This window comes from Rhodnius prolixus, unplaced genomic scaffold (genome assembly GCF_049639745.1).
Source record: "Rhodnius prolixus isolate KJV_2025 unplaced genomic scaffold, Rpr scaffold_15, whole genome shotgun sequence".
NCBI classification, from domain to species: Eukaryota; Metazoa; Arthropoda; class Insecta; order Hemiptera; family Reduviidae; genus Rhodnius; species Rhodnius prolixus.
The window spans coordinates 1,676,356-1,697,755 of record NW_027411605.1 but is presented as its reverse complement, the minus strand read 5'-3'; the positions used below and the strand labels follow the sequence as shown (position 1 = coordinate 1,697,755).

At 34.9% G+C, this 21,400-nt stretch overlaps 1 protein-coding gene and 1 long non-coding RNA gene across 2 annotated transcripts in view; one reads left to right on the top strand and one right to left on the bottom strand.

Annotated features, from left to right (window-relative positions):
• Positions 1-6,761: 6,761 nt before the first annotated feature.
• The window catches only part of LOC141454857 (uncharacterized), a 55,966-nt gene continuing 41,327 nt past the window's right edge, over positions 6,762-21,400 (bottom strand). The window contains exons 2-3 of the long non-coding RNA XR_012458990.1: positions 7,602-7,784; positions 6,762-7,465 (exon numbers count right to left, since the gene is read on the bottom strand). This is a non-coding gene — a long non-coding RNA (uncharacterized lncRNA). The remainder of the gene's footprint in view (positions 7,466-7,601; positions 7,785-21,400) is intronic.
• LOC141454918 (soluble NSF attachment protein 29-like) lies at positions 18,301-19,296 on the top strand. Its single transcript, XM_074129620.1, has one exon. The coding sequence runs from the start codon at positions 18,490-18,492 to the stop codon at positions 19,204-19,206; it is 717 nt and encodes a 238-aa protein (XP_073985721.1). The 5' UTR covers positions 18,301-18,489; the 3' UTR covers positions 19,207-19,296.

Below are 21,400 nucleotides of genomic sequence, written 5' to 3'. Positions count from 1 at the left end.
GTGGTCAACCACGACAATCCTACCCTTTTAATTGGCTAGCCCAAAAACGCCCACATTTAACAGCTTCGTCCCTCCATTATCATTGGCTGAATATTAATGGCTAATTATTTCTAGGAAAAGCTTATTGTAGAATTTTTTCTCCTGTAGGTATTTAATAATGAATTAATTTATGCAACGAAAAATGTTTACCATCAAAATAATAATATCTATTCATTGAAATTAGTAACTTGTTTAACATAATTAGTTATTACTTAGTCCTAAAAAAAACTTTTTGATATGAAATAAGGGAAATTCGTGATTTTAATGCAGTTCAAGTACAAATCAAATAAAAAAAAAAATACTACTGGACATGTCAAAATATTAGTACACAATCTGGCCACCAGACTGCAACTCTTACTGGAAAAAGGCCAACAATAATTTAGCTCCAGTACATTTCCTTACTCCTAATACAATTCTACATATTTTTTTACAATTGATGGAGGTAACTAATAACTGATGACGTGCACCAATTATATGTCTATATAATTCAATGTTACAGCTCGTTAGCAAGTGATATTGACGATTTCATTTACTAACTTCACATTTATTATTTTTTTCATTTCATTCTGTTTTGATAGAAAATAAAAAATTGGCATCTCAGGTCCAAAGTGTAGTTGGATCAGAATTAAAACAATTCCTTCTGCGATTTAAAAGAAATATTTCATCGTCATAAATAGTACTCTGGAAATTAATACATTGTATAAGTATGATTGTGTGTATGTGTTGATGAGCTAGAGTTGGCTACAGTATGATTCTTTTACTCGTTTCTATAGTGACCGCTTTCCTTGGTACTTTATTCTTTCTTTGATTTGTCTATAAATAGCAATCTAACTGCTTAAGTTCACTCCTGAAAAGCTAATATGTATTGTGGTACTGGGTTCGATTCCCGGTCTCAGGCCTTGGATTTTATTTAATGGTTATTATAAGAAATTTACAGTAAAGTATGTTTGCTAATCGCCTCCGTCCGCGACACCTCAATTGGTAGTTGGACGTTAAGCCCCGCCTGAAAAAATAGGCGATTACTTTACTTTACATTTTTTTTTTTACTTAAGTTCACTTAAGTTTCATTGCATAATTTGATTTTTTATTAAATATTTACGGAAGTAGATTAAAAGAGATGCCACGTTATCATTAAAGCCTAGAGCTTAATAATGTTCAGCTATACTTGAATGGCTGTCGCCTGGTTGAATATACATCGCTACGTGGAGCTTGTTCCGTACCCTACACTTCGCACAAAGGGAAGTTCCTATGGAGATGATGCTGGAGAAAGGCTTAGCTAGTGTTCAATCTACAGCACTGGTGCCGCTACTGCTTTTGGGCGGCAGGTTCCAATTGCGTTTCTTTGGGTCCAGAAGCACAGCCTCTATCCTAGTCCTTATTAGATTAGATAGATTAGCTAATAGATGGGACGGGACCTAGCCCCACGGCACCGCAGCCACCAAAGACTTATTGTGCCAACCCCTTCTTAGTTCTAGTAAGCGAACCCTCCCCTCCTAAAGAGGTTGAGGACTTTCCCTTCTAGTTCTTTTTGCGCTACTATCTCCTTCGGCCTCAGCGTTTCCAGTCCTCATATTGCCTTCTCATTTCCTCAAGAAATGAAGACTGCCTTAATAGACCGTAAAGGTCCTATGAAAGTACAGGAAATAAAGGCAAGTAGCTTCCGATGAACCATTCCATCCTCTCTTAACAAAATTGATGCTTCTTATTCAGCTATTTTGTTTAAAGTAATAATAAAATAATGGTTTTTACAAAATTTAACTTTTAAAAAAAAAAGTAGGGGTGAAAATTTATATTGAACATGAGGGTGGGGGCAACGTTACAGAAATTGCGGAAACCACTGGTCTAATACTGTTTATACGTAAAGTTAAAAGCGCCGAAACCGTTACGAGGTTCTGTAGTTCACAACACTACTCTAGTTCCAAGGTTAATCTTGTTAAAAGATCGTCTAAAAACTGGGAGATAAATACAAATGTAAATAAGGAGAGAGAGAGAGAGAGAGAGAGAGAGAGAGAGAGAGAGAGAGAGAGACAGACAGACAGACAGACAGAAAAAGAAGAAATTAACAAGTGAGAATAAAACATCAATGTAGGAATCCTGTGAGATGGCCCTGAATGGACCAGTCATCCCTGAACTGCTAGCTGACCTCTCTCACTTCGCCAGAAAGGTTGCAATAATGTGGGCAACACCCGTCTAATAGCTTCGTCGATCATACTCCCGCTGGCCAAGTAACATTCACATGTTAATAAAAAAAAAAAAACAAGATGTACAGTTCAAGCTGGGTGGGGAATCAAATGGTTTTCGAAATCACGTTGCCAATATGTTGTAAAATATGTTCACTTATAAAGGTCCCTCTGAAATTGAGGAAGCAGTCCGCAAGATAAACTACTACTGGGTTCATAAGGTACAAGGTTACAGGATTCTACTTAGGGTTGCTTATAATTAAGGACTTTCAACTTAATCACTTAATAAGTTATTACACTGTTTTATGCAGTTTAAGTTCTTTTAGAGATAATGTTTTAATTCTTTACCTAATAAGCGAAGATCTGACGTCACCACTCATTTGATGTTCTCTTATTCTAGTTGTCGATATTTCTTTACACTTTCTCTAAATTGTAAAACATATTCTTGCCACCAGAAGTGTACAGTACACAGAAATGTCACTCAGAGGAGAACTTAAGTTTAAGTTCACCACTCCCTGAAAACCTCGAATAAAGTTTCAAATAAAAGTTAAAAAAAATCTTCTGATAATGGCCTCAAGAGAAAGCTAACAACAATAATAGTAATAGTAGGGAAGGGATTAGCTATGCGGTTAGCATACTGGACTCCCACGCGGAGGTCCCGGGTTCGAATCCAACTGCTGGCCCTTAGATTTTCTCTTTTCTAGGAGCTTCTTACAGTTCACTGTCCGGTGATGGGTAGTGTTGTCTGTAACGAGAGAACAGTGTCCGGCAGTGCACTGAAAAAAGCTCCGGGCGCCAATAACCTTAGATGTTGACGTGCCTTAAATCATTAAAAAAATGGAATAATAATAATAATAATAATAATAATAATAGTAATAATAGATTTGATTGCGTGTGGTGTATAAACAAATAGTAGTAGTAATAGCCATTTATTAAACATTATATATACAAATACATCTAGTACATACATTAGCCACTGACAAACATACTTTATTATAAATTCCTTTTACTGAACGTAATATATTTGGTGTGTATTAAAACATGACAGGTAGAGGACAGTTGTATAAGGGTTGATCGTCAAAAACTGCATGAAAAAGCATAATGTTGAAAAAACACCCAAATTTTGACCATTTTTTCATCTTCTCCTATAAAAGTTAAAAAAATTCCCAAATTGTCTACAAAAAATAAGGACAAATCCTCTTTTATAAGTATATTTTTTTTGCAACTACGTAGATTAATTAGATTTTGAGAAAAATTATACCAAAACTGGAGAAAAACGGCATTTATAAAAATTGTTCTTGTTCTTCTTTTAAAGTTAATTAAACTATTATCAAAAAAAAGAAAAATATGTATATACAATACAAAAATCCGTTGTTAACCACTCCCTTCCTTTTGTAACCAAGTCGCTGAAACACGATACAGAAAACTCCACTTCAGCCTGCAATCTCATATAAATCCTCTGGCACAAAATCTTTAATCTAGAACTCTTTCTGATAACCCGGACAAGACGTCTTAAAAGACAGTGGCCTCGTGATCTGCTCTCAAGTGAAGAGAGTGGACTAACAGACTAATATTTTGGAGTGCTCACCACTGGGGTAACTTCTCCACTCGTTACTTATCATTTGCTACTTGGTTATCACTGTTACTTATCAGCGCCAACGCGCTGATTGTGCCACAAAATAAATGCAAAAAAACACTCCCTCGACTTCCTTCCACTGCAATAAACTAAGTTCGAATCTATACATTTTCTGCAAACTCGATTTTCTTTAAGCACCAACAGTTTATTGCAATTAAAAGACCCTAGGGGACAATCTATCCCTATGGCGAACCGATCTTTCACTTTATTACAAACTGTTTCTCCAGAAATATAAATTGAATCGGATTCTGGAGAAGCGGTGAGGTCACAAGCTTCCTTCAACGGATCATTTTCTTGCTAGAATACGAATGATATGTTGCTAAAATGTTTTTTTTTTTTTTTTTTTTTAGTATAAATTCCAAGATATAAAATAAAGAAATTAAATTTATTTATAATAAATTACAGCAAGAGAAAGTGTTTTTCCCATTTTATTTGTTTTAGTTTTATCTCTTTTTTTAAATTTTCATCATTTGCACATTTATTAATAAATGATAATAAAGATAAGAGTCGCACATGTGTTTAAATTATTGTCATTTACTCTTTTACCGCAAATATTAGCATTTAAATATTATGGTATGCACTTTGGCTATGAATAACTAATATCTAACCGTAAATATCAACTTGCTGACAGAGACATTAAAAAATGTCAGGACAAACACTCAGCGTTCTCTTACAACTAGATTGGAACTGCTCCTCGTACTAAAGGAATGAGTGAAAGACAATTAAAAGAAAGACGAAGAAGAAGCGTACTCAGTCGATCTGAAAACGATTATTTCCAAGTCTCAAAATCGACCTCATTTAATTTTGGGTATTATGCTTTAAATTTTAATCAACTGAGTTTGACAATATTTACTCATCTTTTTTTTAAATCATATCAAAACAAGAGAAATCAGATTGTGGTCACAAAATCGCAATTTAAGTTAATAAAATTTCTTGAAACACGGTATTGGTACTAAAAATATAGTAGGTTATATTATTTTTTTTTCTTATTCAGTAAAATAAAATGGCACTTTTGAAGAAAAACAGTTTTCTTAGAATTGCCAAAAAATTGACTTTTTTTTTAAGGCGAAAAAGAAAAATTAATCTCAAGTGATAGATGGACCCAGGTACAGTTTTATCCAAGAACAAATCTGACTCTATGGCGACCATCTATGTTAGAAAACAACAGATAAAAGCCATGCTATGTTCAGTCGCCTTCATGTATATCGACTCGGAATTTTCGCCAGACAAATGTAATAAAAACAATAAATATGAATGTGATACCTACATTGTTTTTTTTTTTTTTCACGCAAACTTTAACGTCTAACTTCAGATCTGATGTCGTGAATGGAGGCGGCTTGCTAACGTACTTCACTATTAATTTCTTTTATTAACCATTAAACAAAATCCAAGGCCTAAGACCGGGGAATATAGACTAGTACCGCAATACATCTTAGCATTGCGGGTCTAGCCTATAAACGCCTAACATACTTTACTGTAAATTTCTTTTATTAACCATTGGGAATATAGACTAGTACCGCAATACATCTTAGCTTAGCGGGTCTAGCCTATAAACGCCTAACATACTTTACTATAAAGTTCTCATATTAACCATTGGGAATATAGACTAGTACCGCAATACATCTTAGCTTTGCGGGTCTAGCCTATAACCGCCTCTCATACTTCACTATAAATTTCTTTTATTAACCATTAAATAAAATCCAAGACCTAGACCGGAGGGAATCGAACCCACTAAACCAACAATACATCTTGAGTTTTTCGTGTGTAAGTCTCTTAACCGCTCGGCTATCGTGGCGAGTACATCGTACTGTTTAGTTATACTTACTAACAGCTCATATGAGAAATTATCCTTCTAAAAGTATTCTTCAGAATTACGATTAAATATTACCGCCTATTAATAAAATTCGAAGAAGTATTGTCACTTACTACTGAGAAAACTGTAAGGAATTTGTTGTAATTTGTAGTGTTATTACGTCATCTAATTAAAGCGATATCGTAAAATAGCTACAAATGTTTACATTGGTCGTCCATCAGTGAACTTTAACCTACCGACAATCGGTACCCATTCGTGAGACTGTAGCGACAAATATTATGTCTTAACTGAAAATTGTCAAGACACAAATCTCAGTGAGTAATTTAGGTATCACCTTTTTGGGTACTTCCAGGGATTTTTTTTTTTATTTTTGACTAGTGTTGATCAAATCCGAAATCATTTTGAAGACCAAAGTTAATTTTTTTTTTTGTCCTCAATATAGGAGCCCAAAAAAGTTATTTTTGCTGAAAACTAAATCATTTCTAATGATGGGTAACAGAGAATAATTAAAGTTTATTTGGTAAAAGTAATTATAGGTAGCAATTATCTGATTTGTTGATTGGTTATACCCACAGTTATTATAACACATATGACACACTCTGGTAGAGGCTTAGAGAACCAGTCATGTTTAACCTTGGCTAAGCTTTCAATATTTGAGCACAGATCACGGTAGAGCTTAAAAATTTATTAACTTTCAGTAGAAATCTTTGTTTATTTAAAAGTAATTATTTATACTTTTCTTTTTATCAATCATTTTTTAACTTTCATTTACAATATTGTAAGAGAAACTGCTGCTATTTGAACTTGGACTTTTCACGGGAATGTACGTTTTGTGCGTCTCAGAATCCGGAGAAATCAGCTGTTAAGCCCTCAAACGAGTTTTTCCTCTCTTACTCAGTCTCTTACAGTTATAAGAGAGATAATATTCTGCGGATATCCCAGCAGAGATGGGTACTTAGAGGAGCACAAAATATCCTACCATTCGGTAAAATCCCTTACTTAAAGCTAATTTTCACGAACATTTTCCAGTAAAACGGGTTTAAACCCCTTAGCATGAAGTAAGCAAAATTTGTACTACAATTCCTAGTTTGGACTCGGATGAACAGGAAAAACTGTTATTTTGAAAAATAAAATAAGGAAAACATGTTTGGAATTTCCATAAGGGAATGTTTTCTAAATTTATTATGATTTATGAGTATGAACTCATAATTTTGACGACAAAAACTTATCACTTTGTGTGTTCACTTTTTTTATATAATTTATAAAAAAAAATGAAAAAATTTTAAACACAGTTTCCCTTTTAACAAATAGTGTTTTTTTTTTGTTTTTTTTAAATACGTTTAATTTATGTATTGACTGCAGAAGTAGCTAGAGCCATGTATTGGCGTGACAATTAAAAAGTATTAACTGAAGTTATACTTCTTGTCACATGTGATAGAAAGTAAATAATCCATTACTTTTTGTCTAATGCCATAAGAGCTAACTACATTTTATATAATTAGAACTATTAAACATAGTTGCTCTGAAGGAATGATGTGCGAGCTATGTTGGGTTATTCAAGCTGCTCGATATCCCAAGTACTTTTTACCGAATGAATGTTAGAATTTGAGAATGCGAGCCAGGCCGTCTCCTTATGATGTTTCATACCTTGCCATTTTATCTTGTTTATTATTTCTGTCTTGAGTCTTCAGATTTGAAGGCGATCGTAAAAAAAAAAAAAAAATGATCGAGGTATATCCGTTAAGTACCCAAACAGATATCACATGTTCCGAGAAATTGTAGGTGACAGATCAGGTTCTGCAGCAAAAGATAGACTGATTGATTGATTCGGCGGAACACCCAAATAGTCTTTAGTGTTCAATAATCGCAGAGCCACACATAAATCGGTGAACTATAATCTACACAGCACTATTAAAACAAAACACTTACTCACTGCACAGCTCTACAGCCCGGGGTGGGCCTTGACTTCCTTAACAACATTAAGCCATTGCTCTCTCTGCACTCGGCTTTCATTTTCCAATTTGTAACGCCCAATATATTCAGGTCGCTTTCGGTATCCTGAGCCCAACGTCTTTTTGGACGTCCTCTTCCTCTTATTAAAACAAACACATGTAACCTAAAACAATGAAACGAACCCACCAATCACCAAGCACTTTCTAACTATTTCACTACTTTATTTGCAAGCATGGTTTAAAAAAAAAGAAAAAAAAATTAAAACATGCAAATTCATTAAATATGGCAAGCACGTCGCCAGTTGGATGTTCATCCCATATGTGGACATAGTGCATCTTATAATATATGTGGACATCCCATATGTGGACAAGGCTTTTAACTTGTAATATATTCAATAAGGAAAAAGAAAAACCGGAAGAAATTGTTCTCGAAACAAATTGTCTCAAAGGCGTCACGGTAGCCGAGCGGTTAGAGGCGAGACCTGTAAAGCTAATAAGTATTGTAGTACTGGGTTCGATTCCCGGTCTTAGGCCTTGGATTTTATTTAATGGTTAATAAAAGAAATTTACAGTAAAGAATGTTTACTAGTCGCCTCCGTCCACGACATCTAATTGGGAAGTTGGACGTAAAGCCCGCCTGGAAAAATAGGCAATTACTTTACTTACTTTACTTTAAAATTGTCTCAAATAATGCCGACTGCAACCCTAACTACAGACCATTCTATTTGTTTATTTACTCTAAAAATAGATAGCAATAGAAACACATGTTCTTACACTCGATATATGCAACTTTTAAAGTGCATAATTTATGGTAAATTATGAAAGGCAATGAGATCAAGGCGAATGAATGCAAATGAAAGTTATAGTTTTCCGCAGGGTTATGACCGGTACTCGCAGATTTGCAAATAGTACAAGGAAAATGCACAATGTAAGGAAAATGCACAATGTAAGGAAAATGCACAATGTAAGGAAAATGCACAATGTAAGGAAAATGCACAATGTAAGGAAAATGCACAATGTAAGGAAAATGCACAATGTAAGGAAAATGCACAATGTAAGGAAAATGCACAATGTAAGGAAAATGCACAATGTAAGGAAAATGCACAATGTAAGGAAAATGCACAATGTAAGGAAAATGCACAATGTAAGGAAAATGCACAATGTAAGGAAAATGCACAATGTAAGGAAAATGCACAATGTAAGGAAAATGCACAATGTAAGGAAAATGCACAATGTAAGGAAAATGCACAATGTAAGGAAAATGCACAATGTAAGGAAAATGCACAATGTAAGGAAAATGCACAATGTAAGGAAAATGCACAATGTAAGGAAAATGCACAATGTAAGGAAAATGCACAATGTAAGGAAAATGCACAATGTAAGGAAAATGCACAATGTAAGGAAAATGCACAATGTAAGGAAAATGCACAATGTAAGGAAAATCTGTAATTAAGTTTTTCATTCGATTTCAAAAAATAATAATTATAATAATAATCGAAGACCTTCTCACTTTGTATTTGTGGATTTCCGGGTTTTTTGAAGAATAAATTATAATCTTAATTATTTTTCCATTAAAACGAATATCAGATGTTTATATCACTGATTTTGCATGCGCCACGGTAGTCGAGCGGTTAAAGGCGAGGCCCTAAAAGCTTAATTGTAGTACTGGGTTCGATTCCCGGTCTAGGCCTTAGATTTAATTTAATAGTTAATAGTAAAGTACCTTTACCAGTAATTTCTGTCCACGAAATCTTTATTAGGTATTGGACGTAGAGTTCGCCTGAAAAAATAGGCATTACTTTACTTTATATCGCAGATTTGAAACTTAGTTAAAGTCTAATCATGCGCTGATGATGGATTTAGAAACTAATCAGAAATAGGAACAAAAAACATGCATCTCACAACGGATAAAATCAGCTACAAGATCCAGCATTGTGGATCTTACCAAATTTCAATTTTTTAGAGTTAGATTTCGACCAAAAGGGTCATTTTAAATCAATGTGTGGGTCTTATAATTTATAGAACATTAACGAGAATCGAATGAGTTGCTAAAATGCTCAGTTTTTGAGTAAATCGATTGACCGAGAGTGAGAATTTCTATAAATCTTGTTTACATCCTTCACTTCGTTTTTGTCTGAAATTTGTTTTTAAGGAAATTGATTTTAGGAAGGGGTTCTTTGACGTCATACTTCTTTCAAAATTTCTTATTCTTCTTTTTGCCGTGAATCTTTATTAAAATTAAGTATCACTTACATTTTAATACAAATTACAAAATTTATAAAATCCTTAAGAATTTTAGTAAAAGCAGCAGTCATGTGAGTAGCACCAGATTGTTGTTTAATTTAAGGCGCGTCAACAGCTGAGAGGTCATTGGTGCCCAGATCTTTTTTCAGTGCAAGGCCGGTCTCCTCTACTGGATTTGTCTCAGACAACAAACTCCTTCATCGGACAGTGAGTTTTAATAAACTCTAAGGAAGAGAAAATTTGATGGTAGGCAGCTGGATTCGAACCTAGGGATTTCAGCTTGTAAGTCGCGTACGCTAACCAATGAGCTATTAATTTCTCTTCTTATATGTTAATTTATTATTATTTTAGCTACAAACGATCATTGTTATTATTTCATTCCATTTCTTTCCATTCCAATTCCATTTCTTAAGAGGAACTAAATTTCTGCCTAAGTTTTTAAAGAAAATTATTTATTTAAACTTGAAAAAAAGAATTTTAAGAGTTTGCAGTGATAGAAAGAAGGGGAACCGGTTGTTTCAAAACCGGTTTTCTCCTCTTTTAAAGTCTGCACAAATATCTTGGCAACAATTCTCATACACTGCAGTAGATGCAGTTTGTTTAAGTGAACGACGATCTCAGTTCAAAGTATAATACATGTTTTTTCGTGACAAAATGTCAGATAAGTTTTTATAGAATGTTAGGAAAATTCTTGTGAAAAGATATGGTTTTTGTAGGGAAGTCTTTTATTAAGGAGACTAGATTTTCTAAAATAAAAATTACTAACAAGAACTCAAAACTTGTACACTATAAACTCCAGCATTGAAACATGAAGATCTAGTCTTCCAGATCTGTTGAAACTCATTAGATTATGTATAAAGGGAAAGGATATTGGCTTATATAGTCTTTGTGTAGCAATAGGTGGTGACAGGGCAATCATTCTATGTCGCGTATTGAAAGACTTTTTTTACCCATCTTCTTGTTCTTCTTCTGCTGATTAGTCGTGTACAGTTCGTGAGCAGTATCTTTGTTTTGTAAGAGAGACAGTATCCTATCTAGAGTTTCCCACAAACTGGGCCTGGTATCTGATCTACAGGTTAACTGGATTTGTGATTCACCTCTTTTCAAATAACTAAGGATCCTATCTCATGATCTATAAATTTAATTGATTTTTTTTATGTTCTTCCAACTTAATTTACTTACAACCTGCATTAATCTGTAGAACTTAACCAGTTAAACATTGCTCTAGTTAACTAGGGACGCAAGAGCTTTTTTACTAGGAAGAAAAGAGCTTTGAATTCTCTGTGCAAAATGAAATCATGCTCGTACTGAGGTCTGAATCTCTATCTAAAAGGTAAAAACGGGCATTGCACAAGGGTTGAGAGCTTCTATTTGTGTGAGGTAATTCCCCAATCTCTAATGCGGAGACCAAACATGTACCAACCACTTCTCCATCTTGGAGTTTTATTTGTAAAACAAACATACTAAAACTGCAGAGGGTGCAAAATAAATTTTTGAGGTTTGCCTTAAATGCTCCGAGGTATACGCCATTGAGAATATTACATGAGCGCACAGATCTAATGTATATTAGCGATGTGTTGCGCGGCCAAACTCAAAAATTTATTGATGAAGTTGAGGGGCATGAAAACCGCCTCATAAATACTATTGGTCAGTACGACACGCAGACTGTGTATAAACATAAAAGGATTAAAAACATTTTGCTGTAAACTGTATTCAAAAGTATTCTTTAATTTATTTATTAGACTATAATTATTTTTGGTTTTAAGTATTTTTGATTTTATATTATTTTGATTTTTTTGTATTGGGTTTTTTGTCCTTTTTCCCAAAATATAAAAAGAAAAATTTTTTTAAGTATGAAGAAGTTTAACTTATTTTTGTCAGAGGAAAAGAACTGGTTCTGGTACTCCAATGTTTATATAAAGTAAAAACTATTGTATTATTTGGACAATAAAAACATTTTATTATTATCATTTATTATTACCAACCACTTATCATTTGGCTAGCTCCCTGCACCTCCCTCCGTATAAAATACTTGGAAACATCACACCAAATAATATTCTTATTTTATTTTATTAAAATTTGGAGTTTTTATAGTTAATGGCAATCATATTTTTTTCACAACGAGTATACACGTCGAACGCACCATAATAGAGATTTGGTTTGACGTGTATACACGTCAAACACGCATAACGGGTTAAATGTTAATGTTAATGCGTGTCGAGGGATGCGTACAGCTTCCTGGCGCACATTGATGTTGAGAGGAGCTACTCTCTGGATGGCGATCAAGGACTAGGTTTTTTAAAAAAGTTGTCTTGCTAGCGAAGTTTTAAATAAAATGAAGGATCGCTTGGATGAGAATATGTGAATCGAGCTCGTGAACATGAGGGTTTTGAGTTGGTTTGCTTGGATATTAGGAAGCGAGATAGGTCTAGCCAGGTATCGATTATAGATCTTGATTGTGCAAATAAGGACAGCTCCCGCTTAGGAATGATCGAAGGCAGACATTGCCCATAGATTGTGACCGTACGTCCTTTATTTAAGAGGACAGTCCTTAAATTTCACAGCTCTGTCCTCTAACATGTATTTATTTTCTAAAATAGGCCTTTTGTTCTTTATTTTCTGAAGTCGACGCGAAATTGAAATACAAAATAAATTTAATAATACATAAAATAAGTTAGTTTCATTTACGTCATCATGACCAGTGTTGTCATCGTGTCGTGCATTGCTGCAAACAGTTCAGTGAGTCGCCAACCGAACGGCCCTTTGATAATTCTATGGGTGGGGGGGGCCTCTAATGGGGATTTGGTGGATGATACATTCGTAGCCACTCGTGAGCATTCGTGGCCGCTCGTGAGCATTCGTCACCACTTGTGAAAAAACTCAATTTCAAAAATTTATCACTTCTTTGCACTTATGAAAGACAAGAGAAAGTAAAAAAATATATTACCTAATTATGTTTGAATTAAAAAATTAATAAATTATTGACTAATTAATATTTATTAAGTGCGTGTGAAATTGATTTCATTGACTGGGGTCACAGTTTACGAGGTTTTCCAACGTTATGAAAATTATCTGTTCAACATTTTATTATTATTTAAAATTATTTATCTCACGTGCTTTTGAAATAAAACATACTTTGTTTTAATTATTACAAATAATATGTTAAAATACCAATCCAATTGATGCAACAAATAGATACAAAAATCGGGTTTGAAACAGACGCACCACTCTCTTACAGTGGTAAGAGAAATCCCAATTTGCCAAATTGTTGACTTACAGGATAACTTTAACTTACATTCTCAAATTGGCCAAAACGAATTCTCCCGACAAAAATTATCCAAATATAAACTTTTGACTTATAAACTCAGTAATTTCGCATAATACCTCTATAGTAGAGAGGAGAATCTGAGGAGGAGAATACGAGGAGGAGAGAGGAGAGATAGGAGAATAATGGCGTTTAGGCCTTCAGACCTCAAGGAAGTCGCGGGGCCACTGGTGATTCAGTCGACGAGGAGTATTAGGGATGTAAGAGGAAGCGAGAGACAGTACTAGAGGATTAGAGCTAGTAGAGAGAGCAAGTATGGAGTTTTTGGTATTCAGTCTTGACGAGTTGGTCTATAAAGAGAATGTTGAGGTCGGTGTGAAGAGTGAGGTTTCTTAAATCTATCACCCAGTTTAGGACCAAAATATTTTGCTTACAATTTTTCCTTTCCTAAACTCTAATCACCATCACCATCTTTTACCAGCTCATGACTAAGATCCATCCATTGCCACTGAACGAATACTAATACTTTTCTAACTAAGTAGGAAAAATTAAACACAAAACTACTGAAAGTGTTGCAAAATCTCAGCAACCCCCCCAAAAAACCCCAATGAAATCAATATTCTGTGAGAAAACGTATCAATGAAAACGGCCAGCCTTTCTTAGAGAAGGTTAAATCTAAGCAGGTTATATAACTTGTTATAAACTAATAAAAATAAATAAATATAACTTGCCTTGGAAATTTATTTAATAAAATTTAAAAAAAAGTACATAAACGCTAGATATGAGATCTTTGTCAACACACGGACCAAGGGCATTTATTTAGAATTTTGTTTAAATATCTAATTACTTTATATCAGTAAATAAATTGTGTGTTAAATTGATAAATGTGTTGTTATTCAAATGGTCGTTATGAAAGTAATAAATTTGATAAAGTAAAAATGATATTCATAGTTAAAGGGCGAAGGTTATTTTTTTAAAAAAAGAAAAAACAAAACTTTCAAAAAAACAGAAGAAAAGTGCTTGTGTTTGTAGTAAACATTGTTGTTTACAGTTAAACGGGTTCTCGGAGAACGATTAGTGATAGATATTCTTTCAAATCGTCTTAATTTTGCTGAGAAAATATTTGGAGAAATGAGAATTGAACGAACATAAATCACAATCATTTCAAATGTTAAGGATTTATTGTGAAATCTTCCCCAGGAACATCACTGGATTTGTGATGCTCTCGAGCCTCAAAACTAGTTCCTTCCTTTAGAGCTCTTCGTCGTAGAGATCGAAAAACCACTTGGAAAACTCTTGTTTAAGACTGAAACAGTTCATGAAAACACATATTGAATACCATTTGTTCTTGAATCAATCAGAATCAGACGTTTCTACTGCCAGTCTGGGGTACAGATAGAAAGAAAGAGAGAAAGATACGTTTATTATGCCCTGGGACTCAGGTCCCTTAAGGGCAACAAAAATAAATAAAATTTACATAATAAACACAAAAAAACTCTCGGTTAAAATAATAAGTATAAAATAAAATCCAAACAGCTGTTCGCAAAAAATTATTTACAATAAATATAAACTAATAGATTGAGAATACCGGAGAGGTTTTTGGGCCAAGCATTTAGAATCCATTAGGAAAGTTTAGATGCATCTTCTGGGCGGAAATACAAGTAATTGGGCGATGCGTTTTGGTTTAATCTCCAAAGAGGCTGTAGGATCGGAAGATTTTATCATTCTCTCTGTTAGCCAGGGCGCTAAATCCATGTTGTAAGTTCAAAGTTAGTCAATAGGAATGCCACAGCAAACTAAATGAAGTAGGAAAAGATTAAAGTTACTCTAGTAAAAGTGTTGGCACATGTCGACAAGGGGATAAGACAGCCGACGTCCCGGGGCAATGCAAGGTCCCTTAACCCGATTTGTAGTGCCTCAATCCTTTTGTGGGTTAAGCGATGGTTTTCTTCGCGAGTAGATGAAGAGGAAGGAAGAGATCTGCAGAGCTAGACTTCCTGGTTTGGACAAGCGAAGATTTCTACCTGTAACAGATCTGAGGCTTTTTTGCCGGCCTAATAAAGTTTTTCTCGCGGAATATTTTGTTGACTCAGAGAGCATCTGAATTAGCTGGGTATAGATCGTGATGTCCAGATTCAGACTTCCAGATTTTTTGGGGGGCTGGAGACAGAAGAAATTCCAATACACCTTCTAACTAACTGGAACGTTAAGGAATCAAGGACGATTCTATCATGATTCTGAGAATACACTCTCTCACTGGCAACCCTCTCAGATCGTGGAATTTCTTCGACAACCGGTGGACTGGAAGGGAATATTTTCGACTGGTACCAGTTAGAGGCCACAAAGATGGCAGTCGAAAAAAAGAACACCAAGTCTCAAAAGCTTCATCTTAAGAATGAAATGGATTCAACCATTTCTTTCTCAGGATTGTTGCACTTCCAAACAATTCTTTTCTCACAGATCCAAACTAAAATTAATAAACAAACTAAATCTCTCTTATAAACCATTGGGAATATAGACTAGTACCGCAATACATCTTAGCTTTGCGGGTCTAGCCTCTAACCTCCTAACATACTTTACTATAAATTCCTCATATTAACCATTGGGAATATAGACTAGTACCGCAATACATCTTAGCTTTGCGGGTCTAGCCTCTAACCGCCTAACATACTTTACTATAAATTCCTCATATTAACCATTGGGAATATAGACTAGTACCGCAATACATCTTAGCTTTGCGGGTCTAGCCTATAACCGCCTAACATACTTTACTATAAATTTCTCATATTAACCATTGGGAATATAGACTAGTACCGCAATACATCTTAGCTTTGCGGGTCTAGCCTATAACCGTCTAAAATACTTTATTATAAATTTCTTATATTAACCATTGGGAATATAGACTAGTACCGCAATACATCTTAGCTTTTCGGGTCTAACCTATAACCGCCTAACATACTTTACTATAGATTTCTCATATTACCCATTAAATAAAATCCAAGTCCTAGACTGGGTATCGAACCCAGTACCACAGTTACATCTTTGTTTTGTAGGCAAAATTTGGCTTTGCGAATAAAAAAATTAAAAAAAGAATCCACAATATGGTGGAATCATGTGCTGAAGAATAATAATATTACAAGAAATGTTTGTAAACAAACCACATTTTAATTTATTCTGTTCCCGGGTAAAAAATAAAGAAACATTCCAAGGTTACATGGAGTTTACGATACATAATGTAACTATAACAAACTTCCCAACCTTGAGTCTCTATCCACAGCCACCTGGATCGTCGACAAAACATTTCTTCTCACAGCTATTTCCTCTTATTACGAACGGAGCAATTAAAATATATATTGTGTAGTATATTTCAAAAAATTCTGTTGAATTAGCTAATAAATTTTTGTATTGAATTAAAAAAATTAAAGAAATATTACTCAATCGTGTAAAAATTATAAAATAATCGATAGGAACGAATTTTCATATTTCCGCCGCCTGAACTTCCTACACTCTTAGAATCCGGTGGGAAACTTTACTGTAATTTTCTTTTATTAACCATTAAATAAAATCCAAGGCCTACAGACCGGGAATCGAACCCACTAACCAACAATACATCTAAGCTTTGCGGGTCTAGCCTCTTAACCGCTCGGCTACCGTGGCGCCTAAATTTTTCCGACTATAATTCTCACATTTTTCTTAAAAATTAATAATAAGTAAGTCAGGTAACAATGGCCTCGACGCTAATTACAAAAACTAAATTAAATAATAATAGTAATTAAGTGTTACGCTATAGTTTAATAGCCTTACATTGCTGCTCTAGTAAACTTTCCAGTGTCATTGATTTTTATTGATAATTATTGATTACCTAAATTTTAAATAAATAATTGATCTTTTTTTTTGGCTCACATTTTTGCCAACGACCTTGTAATATAAAAAATATCAATTATATTTATCACTTTATATTTATGTATACTTAATCTACTTGGACATCCCAGTTTTCAAGGATGTCCCGTTACAGACCCCTTGATATCGAGTCCTTGATAAGGACTCTCGAAGTATCCACTCACTCCGGGTTATCCGGTCACGTAATAAGTAATACGAAATTTAGGGGGGTCCTATTTTCGAAAATAAAAACTTGGAATTTTTTACAAAATCATTTAAAACCTAATTAATATTTTACCAGTGATAGGTCTGTACATTGTACTAAATTGGCATGTTAGAGCGACGCCATATTTCTTTCTCCTAAAACTAACCTTAAATTAATTTTTCTGGGTAAATTTAACATGTGATCTACATGTGTGGGTCTGTAGATTAAAAATTGGTTCAGTAAGATGGCGCTTCCAAGTAGAGGACAAGGTCTATGAACGTGTGGGAGGCCTTTTAAGTATCTGGGTGCGGTGCTGACTGAGGACAATAACGTCGGAGCCGAGTGCTAGAATGGCAGCGGCAAATCGATGATATTTCTCTAACGAGTGCCGACCAACATTTGTTGGGTGTCTGGGAGAGGAGACTCCTACGCAGGAGCTACGGTCCAGTGTGTGTGAGAACGGCCAGTGGTGTATTCGCTCCCTTTTCGGGAAAGCTTGTCCTGGTGACAAGAGTGAAGCAAGCGAGATTAAGATGGGCTGGCCATCTAATGAGAATGGATGGCACTCGCGCGGAATGGCACTGGAAAACGAGCCTGGGTGCAGGAGGCTCAGGTGCTGCCCACCAAATAGATGGATTGACCAGGTGGAGGAGTATCTGCGGGCGATGGGCGTAGGAAGGTGGAGGACTAGAGCCCAAGTGAGAGAGGAATGGCAGAGGCTAGTGTGGTGGAGGCCTTGGTCCTTTTAAGGACTGTTCAGCCTTAGAGAGCGAAGATGGCGCTTCCGGTTACGCGATTTGAACCCAAATCTAAGGTTTCCTGGCGGCAATTTGTAAAACAAGTTTTTCTCGTGTTTATTTCCAGTGAAAAGAATGAAATTTAAAAAAAAAAGCTCTTGAAATTAAAAAATGCGCCATTGCGAATTCTTCTTCAAATGAGATTAAGTTTAATTTTTTGGGAAGATTTTACAAACTCTTCAATTTAAATTTTAAGGCATCCAATCAAAATTATATTTTGTAAAAAATAATAACAATTAATTCAATATTGAACTATTACAATTCAATATGAGCACCATGTGTCTAGTTACATGGGTGTATATGTAAAAGGAAGGTTACAAAGTGGTTTGTTCAGATAATTATAAAAATTGTTTCTATAATATTTAAATAAATTTAAACTAAGTTATTTCTTGTGCACAAACTTACAGTAAGTTTGGTGTTAATTTTTAATTTAAAATTAAGTGTTAAATTAAAATTACTCTTCGAAAAAAATAAACAATATGGCAAAATACTCATTCCAAGAAGGACACCGTTATTTGGATTTTGATGATGTAGATGATGAACATTTTCTACGTAGTAAATCATCAGGTAATTTAAATAAAGAATTTATAGACTTAAAAAATGATCCATTAGAGTCAAGAGGTGTTGAGACATTAAAATCAACGGAAAGATCTTTAGAAAATCTTAGAAACGCTGAAATATACGGTATTGGAACTGGTGAGGAACTGTTGAAACAAAGAGAACAATTGGAAAGAACTAGCAATAATCTAGACGATATAAATAGTTCATTGAGATCTAGCCAGACTCATATCCAAGGCATGAAAAGTGTGTTCTATGGTTTGAAGAATTTCTTCATCGGGAAATCAACTAAAAAACATGTCTATCCTATTCCACCATTGTCGGCACCATCCAGTAAGTTGCACTCAATGATGGAGTTAAACCATCATCAACATTTGAACGGGTATCCACATTTGGTATTTGCTGCGGAGAAAACCACTGAAAGGAAAACTGATGGAAACGCCATTAATGCTAAGGTGATCAATGAAAATATGCAACAAGTTTTAGAATCTGTTAAGAAATTGAAAGTAATCGCTACAGGACTTGGTGAGGAAATCGACACACAAAATGACCTACTGGAAGGGGTGATGGGCAAAGCAGAGCACGCTGATCTTAGTCTGACTAAACAGAACAAAGATATACTTAAGTTATTGAAATAATTAATTGATACTTCTTATTTGTTTGCTTTTATTAAAAATATTTTGTAAAAGAAAAAGATTTGCATTAATAAATTTTAAATGTTAATTTTTCTTCTGTGAATTTCTTTTTAAGGTTATAACCGAGCCGCCATATGTTTGCGTCATTTAAAGAATTGAATTTATTGCATTTTATTAGTGATCGTAAATATTATTTTAATTGTTTGCTTTTCCTTTAACTGCGCGCAAAAGTTTCTTGGTAATAAATATAAAATATTAGTGTGGTTGCAGAATTGCATCTTACTTTACTGCAGAAAGTTTAATAGATGTTTAGTTGCATTAGCAACACCAGACCAAGTTAGCTGGAGGGAGGACTGGAGTACAAATATCAGAATGGAGAGGAATAGACAGTCGCCTTGAGAAGAAGAACTGTGCAGAGCATGGTAACTGCAACAGCTAGCTCAAGACTTTGGGAACTTAGTGAAAGATCGGATAACAAGTCAAGCGCGCTGAAGAAGTAATTGGTCAAGGATATAGGCCTAGCAAACAAAAAAAAAAAAGTCTTCAATCGTCAATACGATCAAGGATTCGATTCTTCTGAATGTTGGAGATCTTCGCGGAGCCACAAAATTCGGCTCCAGAGATCCAGATCGGTCTCAGAAGTATTTTGAACTGAGTTAGCTAGTCTCTCTCTCTCTCTCCTCTGGCTGTACGGTCCTCGAAGTACCCTTTGCCCTCTATCACCTTTCCCCACACACCTCTCTCACCAAGGCAATCCTCCTCCATGTCCTTACTCCCAGATTTCTAATATCTTCTTCCACTGTTGTTCATTCTGTTCAGACTGGAGTCCATGAATAGGCAAGACAGAAGACCCACCAACCCTGTAATGTTGTAAAATATTACTTTGTAAACTAGCCCTGAAGATGACCTAGTCCCTAGGTCGAAAGCTCGGCAGAATAAATGTATTACGACTGAAATGGCAATTATTTTTTCATCCTATCTTCTTCCACATTATCCAGCCACCTTATCATCGGTCTTGCTCTTTTCCTAGCTCCCACCACTGGGTGCCCATTCATTATCTTCCTGGGAAATCGAGAATCTTCCATCCTCACTAAATGCCCTAGCCATCTCAATCTTCCCCTCTTAATCCAACCTACTAAATCCTGCTCCTGGTACAGCTCTCTTACATCTGCGTTAGCTAGTCTAGAGCGTTAAATAAGGTAGATTAGATTAGACTAGGGCGGGCCTCAAGGCCTACGCCACTGCGACCCCTTTTGATCTATTGTGGGCTCCCACTACTCTAGAGCTCACTCTTCAGACCCGTCCTGTTAATCAGACTCTTAATTCTGGAGAGCGCCTCCCTGGGTAAAGCTCTCAGGGTCTTGGTTTTTCCTCCCCCGAGGAGTAACTTCCTTAGCCACACGAGCCAGATAAATAAGTTAAATTAATCAACATAAAATTGACTGTTATTTACAGAATCGTTGGTTCTTACAAGTATTATGCACTCACACCTTAAGTTAGTTTAATTTTTCTTTATAGTTTTTACGTTCTATTAGTGTATTATGTTGTAATTAACATTGTTCTTTGAAAAAAGTAAAATTTGTAATCAATATATACAATTTATTACGCTATTAACGTATTGTTTTTAGCAATAAACATCTTACAGAAAGATTAGAATTGTACAAGTTGCATAACCTGCCTAAATCAGTAATGCATTATGCGAAGTAAAGAGGCATTAGATTAAAATGCCACGCTTGCACATTCTGCTGTATTCATCGAAAAAACGCTGTCATTATACAAAAAAAAAAAACTTCAATCGATATAGAATATATTCTGTTGCAAAACTCATTAATGTTCATTTTAATCAATTAGTTCGAAACCTTAGGAAGGTTTCAATCATTCGTTAAATTTAATAAAACAAAAAGAAGAAGGAAGTCTTACTGTTTTCATTTAAATTCAAAAAGAAATCAATTAGACGTTGCAAGTGACGCTATTGTGGAGTTGATAGAAATGAAAGGCGGTTTTGAAACGAGACGTTTAACTGGGTTGTTGGTGGAAGGTCATTACGGGGTCACGAGAAGAACGTTACATCGGTGTGTATGGGTGTCAAGCGAGGAGTACTTGCAAGACTTTGTTCCACAATCGTGTGTAGGAGAATCTCACGAAGTGGATCTCTTGTATAGAGCGGCACCCTTTCCATGAAAGATTAGAATGGGTG

Coding starts and splice junctions, on each gene's coding strand:
- LOC141454918 (XM_074129620.1), top strand. CDS start 18,490: ATGGCAAAATACTCATTCCAAGAAGGACACCGTTATTTGGATTTTGAT.